Source organism: Homalodisca vitripennis, chromosome 4 (genome assembly GCF_021130785.1).
Source record: "Homalodisca vitripennis isolate AUS2020 chromosome 4, UT_GWSS_2.1, whole genome shotgun sequence".
NCBI classification, from domain to species: Eukaryota; Metazoa; Arthropoda; class Insecta; order Hemiptera; family Cicadellidae; genus Homalodisca; species Homalodisca vitripennis.
Genome location: NC_060210.1, coordinates 105,308,266 through 105,327,527, shown reverse-complemented (window position 1 = coordinate 105,327,527; position 19,262 = coordinate 105,308,266). Strand labels below are relative to the sequence as shown.

At 30.3% G+C, this 19,262-nt stretch overlaps 1 protein-coding gene across 3 annotated transcripts in view; it reads left to right on the top strand.

Moving 5' to 3' along the window:
- LOC124359887 (protein Daple-like) overlaps positions 1 to 19,262 on the top strand; it is a 63,719-nt gene that overhangs the window by 14,636 nt on the left and 29,821 nt on the right. For all 3 annotated transcript variants that reach the window (XR_006922194.1, XM_046813002.1, XM_046813003.1), the window contains exons 8-15: positions 851 to 932; positions 1,254 to 1,559; positions 2,073 to 2,202; positions 4,941 to 5,122; positions 5,224 to 5,355; positions 6,056 to 6,241; positions 8,742 to 8,848; positions 12,393 to 12,578. Coding sequence is in view for 2 of the 3 variants with exons in the window: in XM_046813002.1 (XP_046668958.1) it covers positions 851 to 932; positions 1,254 to 1,559; positions 2,073 to 2,202; positions 4,941 to 5,122; positions 5,224 to 5,355; positions 6,056 to 6,241; positions 8,742 to 8,848; positions 12,393 to 12,578 (1,311 nt within the window). In the remaining variant the exon portion in view is untranslated. The remainder of the gene's footprint in view (positions 1 to 850; positions 933 to 1,253; positions 1,560 to 2,072; positions 2,203 to 4,940; positions 5,123 to 5,223; positions 5,356 to 6,055; positions 6,242 to 8,741; positions 8,849 to 12,392; positions 12,579 to 19,262) is intronic.

The following is a 19,262-nucleotide window of genomic DNA, read 5'->3' as shown; positions in this document are numbered from 1 at the left end:
ATTCCAGTTTCTGGGCTCAAAAAACCTTAAATTACTTGGTTGGTGACAGGTCAGATTAACTATTAATATTGAAAAAAATTATTTACTTATAAAATGGAATAATTATGTGACTAATTACGATATATTATATTATTTCTGAAATCATGGTTAACATATGCTTTGACTGGCAGTAACGATTGCATATTTATGTTGCATATTTATACCTGAAATCAGTTCTAATAAATTAATAGGGGATGGATATCTTTACAAATGATCTTAATCAATTGGACGACCACATACAAAACATGTGTATGGTATCCATGTGCCAATCATGGAAGACAAAAACGTCAGCTGGGTATGATGATATCTCATCCAAGATGTTGAAATTATGCGAGGAAGAAATATTACAACCCCTTAATTGATATTACTAACAAATTTCTTCATTCTGGAATTTTTCTATCGGCCTTAAAGCTGACTAAATTTAAGAAAGGATCCACAACACTAGTACTAAACAAAAGAATTAATATTTTACTATTAGTAATCAGTTAGTTATATTTTAAAATATGTACAGTTATGTACATGTATGTATATGTATTTCTGTAAATAATCATAATAATTTGTTTTAAGTTTCATAATTTAATTAAAAGATAATGTATAGTTTTTAGTTTATAATTTATGTTATGAGCTGCAAATTTAAATAAGTAATTAATTAAGAAGTATTTAATAATTTTTATTTTTAGAAACACAGACATATATTACTTATAATCAATAACCATTAAATTATAAGGAGTTGTTTATGTGTAAACTTTAACATTAGAATGCATACATTTAACTGTTAGCAAAGTTAACTAAGTAAATGAATTGATTACAGGGAAGAGAAATCCGAAGCCTTAGCTGAAATGAAGGATGAGCTGGAACACAACCGTGCTCAGGTGGCCAAGTTAAGAGCTGAGGTACAAGCCAGGATTATTAAACATTCCATATTACATTTACTCATATTTATTTGCAGAAAAATTTATAAATATAATTATTGCTAACTTACTGTAAACCTTTAAGTTATAAACAAGGTTTTTTTTTCTTGAAAGTATTTTAAGTTAAATCTTTCAAACTGAAGCATTTTTAACAGTTTTGTTTAAGGAAAACATTTCAAAATCTTTGTATGAAATAAATTAGGTTGATTATTCCTCAGAAAGTATAACTAATTGAAAGCCCAATGATTGGAATTACAATTTGGTATAAACATTGTTTCCTTTACTAATACAATGTGTGATCAGATGCAAGACCTGAAGCAGCAGGCCCGAGCCACAAAAGCATACCGGGATGAACTGGACTCATTGCGGGAGAAATCAGAGCGTTGTGATAGACTGGAGGCGGAGGTGGCTCGATACCGCGACAAGCTGAGTGACTTGGAGTTCTACAGGAGCCGTGTGGAAGAGCTACGCCAGGATAACCGTGTGCTGGAGGAGACCCGTGAAATGTTAGAGGAACAGCTGGCACGTGCACGCAAGCGTGGGGACCATCTGCTGGAGCTGGAGGCGTCTATACTGCAATACAAACAAACTATCAATGACTTAGTCCTGGTATGGTGACAGTTCTTTACACAACACCTATTAAGTATAATATTATGACAGCTACAAAGAAAGGAGTGAGCATGTAATTCACAATTCAACTTAAAATTTATGTAATTAATGACTAAATCACCATTCTCTTGCTTTTAGTCTATACCAAGTTACTGGATACAATGATGATTTAAGCAACATTGGAAGTACTTGTTGTATGTTTAAAATTTGCTAAAACAATCTTTATAGATACATTTGGCTAAGCTCAAACTAAAATGTTAGGTTAATATTTCCCTACTAAAAAGTGATCCTAAACTATTTTAAGACTATAGTTTAGTCATTTAGTATAAACTAGAGACTCTTGATACTGTTATTGTTTGGGATACAAAATAAAGCCAACTAAATTAAATATATATATATATATATATATATATATATATATATATATATATATATATATATATAGTTATACAAACTGTTAATTTCAAAATATTTACATTTAAAATGTGCTTAAATTTTTGTGATTGTTGTTAGGAGAGAGATGCTAACCATGAAAAGCTACAACAGATGTTTGAGGAAAATGCAGAACTAGCTATTCTGAGCCGATCACAACTAAATAACACCGTCCATGATTCTGATCACCTAGACGAAGACACCGACACAGGTCTGACAGAAATGTTACTGTATTTATAAACTCAATTCAATCTATTGTGATATAAATGAGTATGTATTTTTACTCCGGTTTAATATTACATTAATGAATTGAAGCAAGTATTAACACTTCAAGTTACTTGGAAACCAGTACATCTGTGCATGTCTGAAATATTGGACCTTAGACAAAAAATTTTAAGTTGAAATCATCCAATGCATGTTATGTAGTCTAAAATTTCAGTGTTTGAAAATGCTACAAATAACCTAGCATATTTGATAAACTGATTTGTTAACAAAATTTATTGCTTAACCCTTTGAGTGCAACAGTAATTTCCCATAGTTACAATGCAAAACGTGCTACTGCATGTGTATAAATTAGCAAGCATTTGTGAAAGAAATATAGTACAATAAACATCCTAGAGATTTTCATAATTCTTTTTTTTTCCAGTTAAATAAAGAATATAGCATATAGGCTATTAAACAAATAAATATAAGTGTTAAAATTTGCTTTACAGAATTACTTTCATTTGATAAAAAAAATATGATTCAATGTTTGGTCTATTTAATAGTATTTAGATTTGTTAGATATCATACACATCATAAAAACTAACCAGATTTATCATAGTAATGCATACTACACCAACTATTACTTCGGAATGCAAAGGTTTAAAAAAGTTATAATTATTCAATTGATTTTATATTGCTCTTTTTCAATGTATTGATATATTAGTTGTAGAATACAATATGAACATTGTATAAAATTTTGTTGTTAAGTAAACAAACAAACAAACTTCTACACAAACATTGTTTCTCCATTTTCATAAAATTTTATGTTTGTACTAGTTTTTATTCCTTTTAATTTAAAATATATGTACTGTATAAATGACCATGGAAGTCTGTATAAAAGTCATATACTATCAGTTACTACTGCCCCTGCTAGCCATATGGGTTTTTACTTGTTATTATTAGCAAAAAATGCATAACAGGCACTTTCATCTAGTACTTATAATGACTAATTTTATCATCAGTAATGTTGTTTCCACAAATTCAATGATTATTTCAAGAAGAACGGCACTAGAAGAATGTTAGGCATACTGATAATAATAATGCAAATAATGTTCATACAAAACGTCTATAACTTTGGAGGACCCATACTAAAATTTAACACGTTTTTATTTTAAAATAATTTATTTACATTGTTGATATGAATTTTAAAAATAATACAGTTGCAATAACATACTTTTTAAATGCTTATTTGTACCAAAACATATTATTAACAACATATACAAACCACACTATGTTTGACCTCCATGTTAACTATGAGAGAAAAATATTGTTACATTCACAGATCCAATTCAATTCAATTCAAAACAGCTTTATTCATTTGGCATATATACATATATACAAGAATAGTGTCAAGATTCAATTCATATTCTTACCAAATTATAGACAGAGAAAACAAGAATTCATAACAAAAAATACGAGATTTATCAACAGGAAATAGAAAAAGTTTAAAATACAGTTTTTACAGTTGATAAAAGATTACAATTAAAACAGTCAACATTAAAAGTAAATCACAATTTATACAGATACAAGTAAAACAGCTTTTGGCATAAAACTATTAATTATGGAGTACTCCACCTCCAGAATCATCACAGGAATTCATCAAAGGAGTATATAGCCTTGTTGATGAGAAACTTTTTTAATTTTATTTTGAAAATATTGAATATTTACAAAAGATTGACACTTTTACTGTGGGTCTGAATGATCTTGATTACTATCATGATGCAGCATCACAATGGCCGTTGCTGCAGTCAGTGTAAGTGAGAAAGAGTATATTATAGAACACACATATTGATCATATGAAGCTTATAAAATACATAGTGATATGACCAGAATAATATACCACAATATTAGTATTACTGAATTACAAACTGTGATATAATCGATATCAGCACTTTATACCCATTTTATACCTTTGATATCGTCAGCACCATGGCATTCAATGGTTTAAGAACTGTCACAAAGAGTGTGATATACATGTATCAATTCAATATTTTATCTTGACAGTGGATAAAATACATTACTATTGGTTTATAAAACTTTATTGTATTGAATACTTAATGAGCATATTTTAAAATAGCTGTAACAATTTTGTAGAGTTTAATAAAAAAGAAAAGTTATAAAGGAGATAATATTTGCTATGATGCTTCAGCTATCAATCATATTTGTATTGAACTTCAATGTACGAGTTGATTAGTCTTCATGACATTTTACATACCACTCCATCTATTTAAAAATGCATTTTTCCATTTCTTCTTTATTAATTGACCCATTTCAAGAGAAAGTCCTCATTTGTAAGAAAATAATAGAACATTTATTTTATTTTATATGAATATGCATTAGTCCTTTTCAATATTGTTATCAACTGAATTCTATTGGTGTAAAGAATTTCTAGGTATACAAGCAGTGTCAGAATCTGTATTACAAACAAGTTACTATTAAGAAAAGATTTATAGCTGAATTTCAGAGAGAAATCTGCCATAGCACTCCTAGATTTGTTTTTTTGTCAAACTAAAACATTATTTTCCATTTTGTTGTATTCAGTAAATATCTAAACCCAATGCTTATGATCGTAAGCTGTTGTCTTGCAACTATTCCAAGAATTCTATAATGTTTATATTAAAATAATTGAATTCATCAAGTTAAAAAAAAATTAGTTTTTCAAGTTAAATAAAATTAATTTTACAGGATCTGGAGATAACAGTTTGTCGGAACAGTTAACCAGTAATGCCCAAGCTCGAGCATTACGACTGGAGCTGGAGAACAGACGTTTGGCACAGACTGTGGAGAACCTACAGGAGACGGCATTCCAGCAGACCAACCAAACCATCCTGGAACTGGAGAAAGAGAAGAAAAAACTTTCTTTGTTGGTCAGTAATATTATTCGTAAAAAATTGTATTTTTAACAGTTATAAAACATTTAAAATGGGTTATAGAGTCTTTAAATTGTGATGTATGTGGTCACTTTTAGGTAGAAGACTTGGAATGTAATAAGCGAAAACTGGTCCAACAGAATTCAGATTTAGAGAACACAGTTAAGGATGCCCAGAGAGACACCAAGAAAATGCAAGAACTGAGAGATACCCTGCAGTTACAACTTGAGGTAAGTTTCTGTGTTACAACTCAAATTTAAATTGCAAGTTATTCGATAATGCAATATACAAATGACTAATCGCTGAAACATGTTTTTGTCATATTTTGTGTTTCAAAAACTGCTGTTAGCTAATTAATTATTGTAGTTTTCCAAATAATATTTTGCTTACAGTTTGTATTTTTTTTATTTATATATGTGTATCATCACATGTCTGCTGTTGTTGGTGAGAGCTGATCAATAGTATGTAAATAACTGGTTGATAAACTGTTTTTATTGTACTCTGTGTATAAAAAACGTACTTAGATAACCAAATTAAAAAATTGCCCTATTTTAGTGAATTATTTTTTGCTTGCAGTTTGTATTTTATATATTCATGTTCGTGTTTCCTGCATATATGGACAATCGTGAGTTGCGGTTTGTTTACCTCACTATTTGTGTAGTTGTAATATAAATATTTTCTTTTTAACATTTATGTGCCTTTATAACATTATATTAATTTTTTAATACGGTTATGTGAACCGTGTAGAGAGAGATTTAAATTAATTTAATTGAGTTAAGCTATAGAGAGGCAAACCAACTTGATAATGACAAAGTTAACTTAATTTATCTTGAAATATAACAGCAAATAATACGTACTCAATTTTGGATAGGAAGTTGGGAGACATTATTATCAGCAACTGTAAATATCTGTATATGATTGTTATGACAGATTCGCAGTGAGGAGGCAGAGTCTCTTCAACGGGAGAAGCAGCGGTTGGAGAGGCGAGTGCTGGAGCTGGAGGCCAGTCTAGAGACAGCCAAGGCCCAAGCAGAGAGAGCAGAGAACCAGCAAGATGCTCAGAACAAAGCAGCCTCACTTGAGAGAGATGTTGCTAAACTGAAAGAAGCTTTGGAGGTAAATACATTTTCCTTTAACTGTATACAGTAAACGCAACACATAAATAAGTCTTAATCCTGGATCAGGAAGTTTAAAAACCTGTAATAGCAAACAAACTTTGCTAATTTTTTTATATAAACATTTAATTATTTGTAAATTGTCAATTATTGTAGTGAAGTAGTATACATTATTGTTCAAATGAGTATTTTGTTTGTAAATGCAGGTTATTTTCAGAGTAACTAGAAGAAATCTAGTAGTTTTGTAGTAACGAAACACATTTTTAAACTAAAACTCTGACACACTGATGTAAATGAGAGTGCAGCAGAGAAAACAATAGAAGGCATGGTCTGTACAGCCCACCACGTAGCCTCAGAATTACCAGAGATGCGTTACTAAACTGTCCACTTGCAACAAAGACTCCGAGCTTGACATTGATGTATTCAATCTATAACTTTGGCATTTCAAAAATAAGAGAGCTGTTTTGTACCCTTCCTACATCTATTACAGAAAATCCTGTGTATCTGAACATTGTTTATAGAGGCTGTAAGATGACTTTAATTGAGGCGTCAAATTGTGTGTTTTCTGTGAATTGGAAGATTTGATGTTTTTCTTTTTTATACATAGTCTTGAAAAAATCAGTTTCAATTTTTTTACTTCCTATGATAACTTTAGAAATCTTAATTCAAATAGAATTTAAAGTTAATCAACATTAGTTTTTAAAAATCTAATTACACGCCAGGGGAAGTATAGAAATTTATATCGAACACTCTAAGGGTTAATCATATACTACATAAGGGGAATCTGAAAATAATTGTTTTGTTAAAAAGATCACTTCTCTAGGCTCAAAATTAAGATAATTAATTGACCAGTATATATTTTTATGTTAAACCTGTACTGTCATCCTTTACTATTTTTCATCTTGTATTATTTAACTAAAGTTATATACAAAATTAAAATAAAGTTTCAAATTCGTTATAAATTCACAGTTTTGTATTGTTCTGATACAAACATGACATAAAGATATATAAGCTGTTCTTGAATTATGTATTAAAGCCTTAATACATTCACTGTGGGTGAGGTCTCGGGACCTCAAGCGGAGGGTCCGGCACATGTGCATGATGTCTCGGGACATCATGTGCACATCACTTCTTTCTTTCATTAGTGTGTCCTCGGCACTTGCGCGGGACGGTTGATGTTATGTTTGTTGTTTTGTTGTATGGGCTCGGCTGAATTCTCGGGCACGTGTAGTTTACACTTCCTGTGCTCGGCGAATCTGTGGCGTTTTATTAAAAATAAATGTCACAAGTATGGAATCAAGTTGTATACATTATGTGATCCCATGGATTTATGCTTAAATTTTTAATTTACTGTGGAGTTTTGGACGACATGGGAGGAGAAGGGCACGCCGCGAATGTAGCCACAGTCTGTATAGGGATAATTATACAGGACATTTGGGTGGCTGGTAGGGATGTATATATAATTTTAAATACCTAGTTATGCATATATTTTAGCTTTCTCACAATATTTCTAGACATAAGAGACAAAATGTGTTTCCTTTGCGCAAGTGATAGTGATAAGTCGGGCGCTGTGTGCGCGTTAGGTCCCGTGACCTCAAGTTTTCAAAATGGCCAAAATAAACTTTTCCAAGCTACAATCAACAAAATACCATCCCCAGTCTACAAGAAAACATCTAACGTTAAGTTTAAACCAAAAATATATTTTAGCATATTGGGTACGTAGTGGGCTGAAATTCAGTGAATGTGTTAAACCGTATTTTGATAGGTATTAAAAAACGAATTTTTATTCTTTCTTCATATTAATTATGATTTTTTTCTTCTTACTTTTTAAATAAATAAAAAAATTACACATTTCACATAAGTTAAAAAGATTTTAAAGTTACTATTTTTTGTTATTGTGATTTATATTTTACATTGGCTAATGCTAATAATATGCATTCAGAGTACAAATATGTTTAAATATTTCTAGGAGACATTTGAATAATTATTAAGCAAATTGTATTTTTATTAAATTTAACTCCATTTAGCAACAATAGGTATGCAAAGCAAAACTCCATCAAGATATTTTAATCTATAAACTGTGCATAGGGGGAAGATTCATTACAGATGGGCCAAGGAATCTGCATGCGCGGGCCTGCTGGCAGGCTGATGAAATGGCGGGGAAGAGGGGCGTCTTTTTTAAGAAATCGCGCTTTCCCTTAGAACCCATCTTTTAGTATTCTCGTGGCCCAAGAGGCAAGAACTGGAATATTTACTGATTTATTCAGTTGTCTCGTGGTTACATTCATATGAAAGGTGTTCCAAAAGTTAAATTCTTTTAAATCAATGACAGAGTGTATGTGAGATCAATGTTTTGTGGATGGCTAGTAGAGCCTTGGCCGCATGCACAGATCCCTTGGCCCTTTTGTGCACAAAGTTAATCATAACTACAGTCTTCAACTACATTAAACAAGTTTTTAATGCTACAAATGTCTTTATAAATAATTCTTCTTTTGTTTTAGGCTAAGTCTGTGACGCTAGACGAGGTTACAACAGAGGCTGAGAAAAATCTGAAAGAGAAACTGCAACTAACAAAAAAACTTGATGAAGTAAACAATCAAGTGATAAGGTAAACTACACATAGCAAAATGGATTTAAAATTAATTGGACAAAATCCTGTAGTAATTATTAGATGTTATTAAGTATAGGTAATCTGAAATGTACTGATTCACTACAAAATAACATACATGAAACTTTATTTTGAAGCAATTAAAGATAAAGAATTAACTCTTAACCTGTGCGGACAATATATTGTCTGCCTAAAACTACACGAAGCATACAGATGGACATATTATTCTCCACCGAGTTACTTGCCGAACATACGGGCAGACAATTTAATGTCCGCCGATTCTATGTTTTGAAAAAAGTGTTTTGGCTCAAGGAATATATATTTAATCGTGTTTATAGTATTTTGTAGTTTATTGGCGATTTCATATTAAAGACAAATTCAATAGTCTTTTACTTTTTTTATTCAAAATACTAAGGTGATCGTGGTGTACTGGGTAGGCCTCGGGCAGGACGTTTTTCATTGTTGATTGAAGTTACATGGTAACAAGATGAAAACTAGTTAGGTTTGTTCAAATAAAGGGATCAACTGTGACATGAGTAATAGAAAAAGATTAAGAACTGTCTGTTCTCAATGTCAAGAGGTCTGCCACCCAATTTGTTTACCCAAGACCTATCCAATTTTGTTATAAGCCTACCTTTATTGTGAATATATAAAAAAGTGTTAGTAAAATTTTGTTAAACAAACTTCATAGGCTCAATTATTGAAACTCATTTTATGCTATTGGTGGATAAATTGTATTTGTTTTTATTTTTCCAAAAATTTGCGCATAACAATTTATTTTGTTTTATCTTAAAATAATATTTTTCACTAAAGGGTGTGACATTTCGATATTTTATAGCAAATTAAATGCAGAATTGAAATATTTAGTTGTTGTAGTAAAGTTTTTATTATTTCTTGTAGCTTTAAAGTTATTTTTAACATTAAAACATTTATAACCTTACAAAAAAATACATGCTAGTAAATTATATCATTGCTTTGATAAACTTTATAGTTCTCTATTTAGTTAGAGAATTTAATTTTGTAAATTTTAGTACCAGATACACTATAATACCCTGAGTAGAAATTGGAAAAATGAATTGTTATACATAAACATACAAAAAATAAAGTAGTATGCATGTGGCAGTTATATGAGACTTTAAAGAATGGGTATAATAGTTTTAAGATTTTACGAGACAATAATTTTTTACAGGTTAAAAGGTTTAATCTAAATTTGTAAAAAAAAAACATTCTAAAATAGAAGGTAAACCTAAAAAGAACAAGAATAATTTTGTTTGAGGCTGACAAACATTTTAAACACTTTCTGAAGATACATAACCAGATAAAGTCCATAGTAACAAAGTCTGGATTATTGATGATTTACTGCAGTTTAAAACATAGTCTTTAAAGAAACATATTCACTATATCAATCAATACAATCTATGGGTTGCCCACCTGCAAAAGACTCAGATTGTATCAATTACTATTTTTAGGGTTAATAGTTTGCCATTTTTTCATAGGTACAAAATATAAAGTGAGATTTTGCAATCAGTGAATGTTATTTTTTAATTACTTCTGTAATACCCATTTCTGGACAAAACATTACTATATAGTAGAATATAATTTTTACAGAGCTTATATTTTGGTGATTATTAAAATTATTTTTTCAGAATGCTTAAAAGGCTGTTTTGTTCAGATTCAAATGAAGATGATTTGTACAAAATCATAAATGAGGAGAACATTAAATAAGTGTAAATAAAAACAAATTAAATGTAATAAAGATTGTTTATCCATGGAGCATATAATAAAGAAAACATATTGAGTACATGCACATATAGATTTTTAAACAGGTTTATTTGTATTGGCCTAAACATAAGCCATTGCTTATTAAAGTGTGACAGACAGACAGATGACCCCTACCCTTGTCACTACACACCCACATTCCTGAGTGACCATTCACTTTCTCCTGCCACCCTAGAGCCATTCTGGCACATTTCAGACAGGGCAATGTTAGTGTAAGTGTATGGTGAATCCAATTATAATTAATTTTTATATGAATGATATATCTATATTTTGTTTGTAATAATAATTATAATAAATTGTTATTTTGAGATAATGTAGAGGGAAAATGACCATTTATTATGGAGCTCAAGCCAAGATTGTAATTTAAATTAAGACCTTTAGCCTCTATTAAAGTAATGACAGTTGAAGAAGTTTTTTGTAAGTATATTAGAATTTTTATAATATGTGGTCATAAAAATCATGTACAGACAAACAATAATATCAAGTACACAGTTCTTTAATAAACAATGTATATTGTATTGTAATTTTATTACTGTTAAGGAAGTTTATCATAAATAATTTATGATAATCAAATAAAGCTTTAAAAAATTAATGGCACCAAACATGCAATACACTCCATGAAATTGTTTTAAAAGTTTATTTATATGAAAATAAATGTTTTCATTTCATTTTAAATAAAGTAAGCATATATTTAAAATGAATATATGCTTATCACACATATCTTGCTTCACATTTTGTATTGCAAAATATCAAGTCTATTGCTTATTTTATTAGGCTATAGACAAGTTTAGAAAAATAAACATTAATAACAACAATTATGAAGTTCACAATTAAATTATTCTCTAAAAAGTATTATTGACGACTTAGCAGTTTTGTTACTCTGTCATATGATTGTATTCAGATTGTTTCTGTGATTTTTTATTACCATCAAGGTTCTCAACAAGACCAATATAAAAATGTCCAATGCACAGCCAAATAATTAAATTTATGAGTCTAAATTACAACTGTTGTAATGTAGCTTCCAAATATTACTACGTATTCGATGTTTGAACTCCATTGTCACCCATTGAGCCAATCAGAGTTCCAATCTTATAGTAAATTGGAAGTAGTTAACGCAAAATCTAACATAATATAAAACTTACAAGAATTTTATTTGCTCAGTAGAATAGGGAAAGCAATATTGTTTTTTCCGATCACTACTTTTAATTATTTAATGAAGAAAACTCCCTACACTGAAGCTAAATTGTTATGTAATGTAACAGTGAATATAAACCAAATAAAAATAATCAAATAGAAAAAGAACTAAAAATTGTTTGTCTAAAAAAGACCATAAAAATAAGGAGATGTATGAATGTTGAATATACTAGAAAAGTGTGTGAAGGGTGTTACTATGTCTTACTTCATAAAATGAGATTAGAGTCTTCTCCTGAACTCTCAATTAAAAAATATGTTTTAACGTGACCACTAAGAACAAATTTGAGAATCAAGCTCAGGGCTAACTGAGATACAAAAGCTTCAAATTGTTGGAAGAGAAATTTATTTATAGCATCTGGTTTGCGATGATTTCTGTATCAATTAAGACTACCTTCAACAAGTTAAGGCATTCAATTTAATACAAAATCTCATTTATAGAATATTTTAGATTATAAATCAACCTTCTATTGTGTTTTTTCCCAATACTTTATTAAAGATTTCAGTTTGTAAATTGATGATACAGGAAATTTATAGCTTATTAGTTGATTGTTAATTGACTGAGTTACCGTAGGTTACAAGAGGTGGAGAGGGAGATGCAGGAGCTGGAGCGGCGGTGTGCCGTGGACAAAGCGACGTTGACAGCTCTGCAGAGTGACTTAGTTGCTGAGAAACTTAATACTCAACAACTCAAGACTAGTCTGGACAAGCTCGGCCTGCCAATGGATCACCTCTCAGACCCAGATAATGCTCTTGATAGGTAAACAGAACTTGGTGTATATCGAGAAAATTTATTAAGTTTATGGATAATTTAAAAAGAGAAGGGGCTAGTTGGTAAATTTTAATTTAAACTAATGTTTTGTAACTCGCTCTTTATCCAACAGCTTTACATGAGTTAATGGTATCTCTAAATACCTGTATTTTAGAGGTACAGTGTATAGAAATGGCATATAAAGTAGTATCTTCATGACATGTTCAATACAATATAAAATTTGTCAGGATGAGCCAGAACAGAAAAAGGACTTCTTTGAGAAATTCAGTCAATGGTAGGAACATTCTAAAGCAGAATGGGACTGCAGGATTACAGGTAAACAAAAGTGAAAATAGACAAAGCTCAAAAGTAGATAAAAGTTTGATATTTGATTTCATGTTAAAACAGATGCAACTATATTATATTGATAATAAATCACTGACATTCGTCAGCTACTAAATGCAAAATACATGGTAAATTTAAAAGTAGTCATTTCATTTAAAACGCATAGGCATATATCAAAGTAAATCTTAAAATTCACACAAAGGTATAAAATTATACTTATGTGAATGTATTAGTAGATCTGTTTGGCTGAATACAACAGTGCATTTTTCATATTACTACAAAATTTAATCACATGCCTCACAGCATATATAATGCCCAGTACATGGATGTTCAATGTAAATAAACAATTTTAAATTAAAATTCTGTTATTTCTATATACAGTACATAAATAATGCATAAGGCTATTCTAACCTATAGAATTTATATTATTTTGTATGTAATAAAACTTTAAGGAAATTTAGCCTCTCCAGTGCCAACGCCCAGTTTACAAGAAAAAAATAATACATTATATTTTTACACACATTTTACAACAAATGAAATTTTAAATAAGCATACTTTCTTTCAAGCATGTATATAGTGCACAAACACAGCTGATCAATCAGTAACAATGACGAAAGTTTACAACCAAATTGGCTAGCCATCAATAACATTGTAACCGAGACGCTTCATAGTTGTCAGACTGCTGTTTCGTCGAGTATTCTGTCAGAATGTTGTGGTAATGTATACATTTGCTTATAAAATATAACCAAATCGTGTGTGTGTTAACATGTTCTGTTATTTCTGTGTTTAGGCATGTAGTGAAGTATTATGAATCGTTCAAGGTCCCTAGTGAAAATACTCTTAGAAGAGTAGATTCAAGATTCAAGATTCAAGATTCAAGATATTTTATTGTCATTAAGCACAATACATATTATGCAATAGACAAAGTCAACATATTATATAGCCTACTTTAATCTAATCTTTAATCTAGGCACAGTTATAGGACAAAATACAGTATTGCCAGCTAGAACTAAATAACAATAATATAAATGTGAATAAAAACAATAAAAATACAATTAAAATAATTAAAAATCTATACAATATGTGCTAACAATCCTAATCTTTAAATTAACAATGGATTAAAAACTTAATGAGCTAATATCACAGGCTAGGTAATCTTCAACAGTGTAAAAAGCTTTATTTTTTCAGCCACTTTGCAATGGTAACTTTAAAATTATTAAGTGTAACATTCCATGCTTTCTCTGGTAATTTATTAAATAATTTTATACTGAAAAATATCTGGCTGTTTCTGGTCTTTTCGAGTCTGACTGGGGGTAGATCGAGTAAATACTTTTTTCTTGTGCAGTGTGTATGAACATCTTGTCCTATTTATGAAACTATTCAAATTTTCTTTTACATCAAGTAATGAGCAGTAGATGTATAAACCTTGGCAAAGGTCATAATTTGAAGTTCTTTGAAAAAGGTGAACAAGATTCTTGTTTAGAAACATTTTTTAAAAATCCTAATAGCTTTTTTTTTGCCATAAAAATATTTTTTGGCACTGGAACTGTTTCCACCCAAAGAGTCACACCATACCTCAAGTGTGAGTGGAAAAATGCATAATAAGCAGTTATCAACATCTCCTGAGTAACAGTATTCCTTAGTTTACATAATAGGTATATAACTCTAGATAGTTTTAGTACATAAATAATTAACATGATGTTGCCAGCTTAATTTACTATCTAGGATAACACCCAATAACTTAACAGAATCATTACTGTATTTAGTATTATTGTGTAGAGATAATGTTAAATATTCAGTTTTATTATGATTCACTGCCAACCCATTTGCTTTAAACCATGTCTAGAGCTAATTTAAATGAACGTTCTTGATCAGATTTTAAGGTTTGTGAGTCTTTATTACAGTTTAAAAGAGTAGTATCATCCGCGTACAAAACAGAATTACAAGGTAGGCTAGATGAAAAATCATTGATTGCAACAATAAACAGAAAAGGTCCCAAAACAGAGCCTTGCGGAACTCCCAATTTCACTGTTCTGAAATTGGACTTGTTCTCCCCTTGGACAACCATCTGTTTCCTGTCAGATAAATAAGATGACAATAATTGTAATGCTTTATGTTTTATGGCCATAACTAAACAACTTTTTTAACAACAACTCATGATTAATACAGTCATACAGTCAAACGCTTTACTTAAATCTATCAATGTTGCAGATGATATAATCTTTTTCTCAAAATTATTTAAAATGTTTTCCACAATTTTTCCTATTGCTTTCACAGTGTTTGATTTTTTTTTTATAAATCCATATTGTTCTTTACAGAGCAAATTGTTTTTTGAGAAAAGAAATCATACAATTGGTCTTTTAAACAACACTCAAAAATCTTACTCAGTATGGGAACCAAAGAAATGGGACGGTAACTAGCAGGATCTGCCTTGCTGCCCTTCTTATATACTGGTACTTACTTTGGAACATTTCAGTGCTTTAGGAAAAATCCCCTCAGATAACATCCAGTTGAATAGAAATGTCAATGGTTTTACTATGTAGGGTATAATATCCTTGATGATTTTATTAGAAAACCCAAAATAATCTTCGCTTTTTGATCCACTCAACTTAGATACATTATTTTATAATTTCAAATTCAGTTATTACATTTAATTGGAATGTTTTTACTAGCATTATTAAATCTAGATAAATTAATTACTCAAAAGCTCAATAGCAGTGTCAAAATTATTTTGCTTCAAATGTGTAGTACTAACTATATTTATAAAATAATCATTAAAGTCATCAGGCTTTATTAATTCTTCAACGCTTTCTTTCTTACAATGAATTTCCTTTTTTATTATACTCCAAGCAGCTTTACATTTATTTGGAGCTCTCATAATATCTGTCAGTGGCTAATCGTTTTTCTTCCTTAATTCTATTTTTATACATCTTTTTTATTTTCTATATACATTTTTTTTTGTGTTCAGCTTCATTTTCTGTGCCCTTACTTATCTTGAATCTATCATAAAACACTGTTACTATATTTCTAAGTTTATATAGTTCAGGTGTTAAAACCAGTCAACCTTTGGTCTATTTCTACTTTTGATTTTGACATCTTTAACAGGACAGCATTCTTTAAGTGAACTTGTTAATATTTTTTATAAAAAATCAAAAAGCATCGTCAACAGTTTGAAAAAAAGTAAGCTGCCACCAGTCAGTCTGATTCAGTCTATATTTCAAACCTTCAATGGCACCAAAAGACAGATCTCTCACTTTTCTTTTAAGAATATTTTTGTCTGGTACTGTATTTGAAAAATGCAACTCATAAAACTCTGTGTATATACCAGCATGATCAGATACATTTGGTTCGATAACTTGACATTTTACTTTGTTTTTTGCTTAAATTACTAACAACATTGTCAAGACAAGCATCCTTCTCTAGTTGTATCAAAATTATGACAATACATATTAAATGATCTTAATAAATTCAAAAAAGTAAATTTTTCAGAAGAATCTTTTTCTTACATCTACATTAAAATCACCTGTTAGTATCACAGTTGCAAAATTTTTATTTTAAAAATATCATTAAAGACTCCAAATAGTCAAAGAAACTAAAAATATTACTCTTTGGAGTACGGTAGATGGTAACTATAACAACATCAATCTCCTTTAAATATATAGCTGTTGCTTCCAAAACAAAGACAACACAAAAATTACTAATATCTACAGTTTTATATTGGATTTTGGACTTTACAAAGATTGAGCTGCCGCCCCTACAGAGTGTGTTTCTCTCTACAGTAAATACTTGCTAATTGATAACCATTTGGTATATACAAATCAGATTCTTCATAAAATAACCAGTGTTCATTAAGAGTTAGGATATCACAGTCATAGCTATCTAAAAATAAGTCTAAAACATCTACCTTATTTTTTATAGATTGAATGTTAAGATGAAAAAGAGTTAGGGGTTTGGATGAGTGCTGTCTGTTTGTTCTTCTATTCGATGACCGTGAAGAGGAGGCTGCACATTTCCCGTCAAGGTTTTCGACAGTAGGTTGTAACATGTCTTCCCGTACTGGGTTCTCCTGCGCTGCTCGGGTCCATGGCCGAAGGAGGTCGAGATGCTGTAACTTTTCACGGCCTCATCAATTTTACCAGCCAGCCAGTCCTTACCTTTGGCATTGAAATGCATACCGTGCTTCGTGTGCATGTCCTTTGTAGCAACCCTTGCTTCCACCAAAGACACATTGCCAAAACCATTGCTCAGTTCTTTTAGCACTAAATTGGTTTTTCTTGTTTCCTTATTCACACAAAGACCACTCAGCGAGATCGTACCTATTGGTAGATCAACGAGGAATTACCTTTTTTTCTTATCACACTTTCTAATGTATTTGTTATGTTGTTAATTAAAAACTCCGCTTCGTTCCGTGCCACATCATTTGTTCCACACAATAATAACTAGAAAATCTTCTTTGGAAACCACTTCACCATTGATATTGTCCATGTTTAAAATTTGTTCAGCTCGGCCACCTGGTCTTACAAAGCCAACAGAATTTAGAGAGTGTTTTGTTATTTAAGTGCCATGCAAGATCCTTACCCATGGCTATCAGAACAAATTAATATTTTCCCTTTTGGTTCTAGGTCTTCTACATAGCCCACTTCATCATTATCATCATTGTCTTGACGTAAAACATCATAAATATTATTTGAGAAAATATTTTTTTTCTGTAATTTCGACCTTTGTTTTTTTTCATATATTTTTCTTGGGGGTTTGTTTTCTTACATTTAGAAAATGCCTGTTCACTCAGGGTCTTAGTTGAAGTTTTCTCATGGGAATTACTTAGTCTGCAGAAAGAATGTGGTTTGATGGAAGGCTAAGTCTATTTGATGAAAGTTTCTTTTTTACAAACTGTAGCATATGTTTCCTCAGATTTTTCTCAAATTCCACAATTTTATTTTCAAGTTTAACTATTTCCTCTACTTTCAGCAACAAGAGATGTTCCAACTGAACTTTTTCATCTTTGTATTTCTGTATTTCTTCTTGGGCTTTAATGAGTCTTCGTGTAGAGATTTAATAAGGAGGTCAGAATGTTGTAGTTGTTGTTCCAGTAATTCATTTACATCTTTCATGTTCATGTCCAAAATTTCATCTTCATTACACTCACCACAGCTCCACTTTACTTTTGAACTCTTTATTTCCCCCATAGTCCTCAGCTGTAAGCTCGGTACACTTAAGATGAAACCATTTTTGCACATTTGTCTTTGCATAAAACAGCTTTCACATTTTTTGTAACATTTTTTAAGCAAACTCCACATGAATGCTTTATTTGTTTACTTTTCATCCTTTAAATTTAAATAAAACAGAGCAAACAAAGTTTAGTAAAATAAATAAATAAAAATAATAATAAGTAAAGCTACTTTAATACAATTTATTCAACTGAGAAAAGAATAACAAATTAAATAAAGAGTGCAAAAAGTTCAGGCACTGGGAGGGATTTGAACCATGTACCCAGTGCTTGACAGTTCACAACTCTAACCACTGAGCTATCTCAACTTACAATCACAAGTCAGATAGAACTTAATAGCTGGTTTACATCAGCTATTTATCAGTTTCCAGACGCGTTTATCAGTTCACTGAAAATACTGTTATCACACAGTAAACATTAAACTAATTATAGTTAGTTAGAGTTATGTAGCTTAAACTGTTTGTTTTTTATAAATTCTCTTGTTTTATTTTTATTTATTACTTGAAAGCTTGAGTTACAGTACTGCTTTCAATTAAATCTAGTTTGCCCTTTTCTTTTAAGGTTATACTAATGTGATCACTTTTTAATTGAAGAAAATATTATACTTGAAATGTTTATAGAATAAAAACTTTAGTTTCAGGTAATAATAATGTCTTTAAAATCTTGAATTCAAATAACTTTGCTCATTTGTACTTACGAAACACCCATAAATTCATATAAAATAACTGTTTAAAACACAAGCCAAAACCACTGTAACAGACGACAGGTGTGTTCCTAGTGAAGGAAGAGTACCTAAATGACAAGCATATTGTAACTGATATTTCTTTTGTCATGTAAATATTTGTAAATAGCCAACATCATGTTAGACGTACTCATTTTTGTTCTATCCTACGGTATTATGTAGTTATTATTATGAAATAGAAAAGTAGGAAAACTAGGAAAGTCATTAAAGGACATGGACATTTGCTATTCAGGTTGTGTATCTTAGTTCCTCATAAAAAAGTTAGTGCCGTTAAAAAAATGCCATAATATTTTTATTTTGGGTAATAATTTGATAAAAATTAGTGGATATGTTTAAAATAAAGTGTTCTTTTAGTGTGCTTGACTTTATTGAGTTTGAA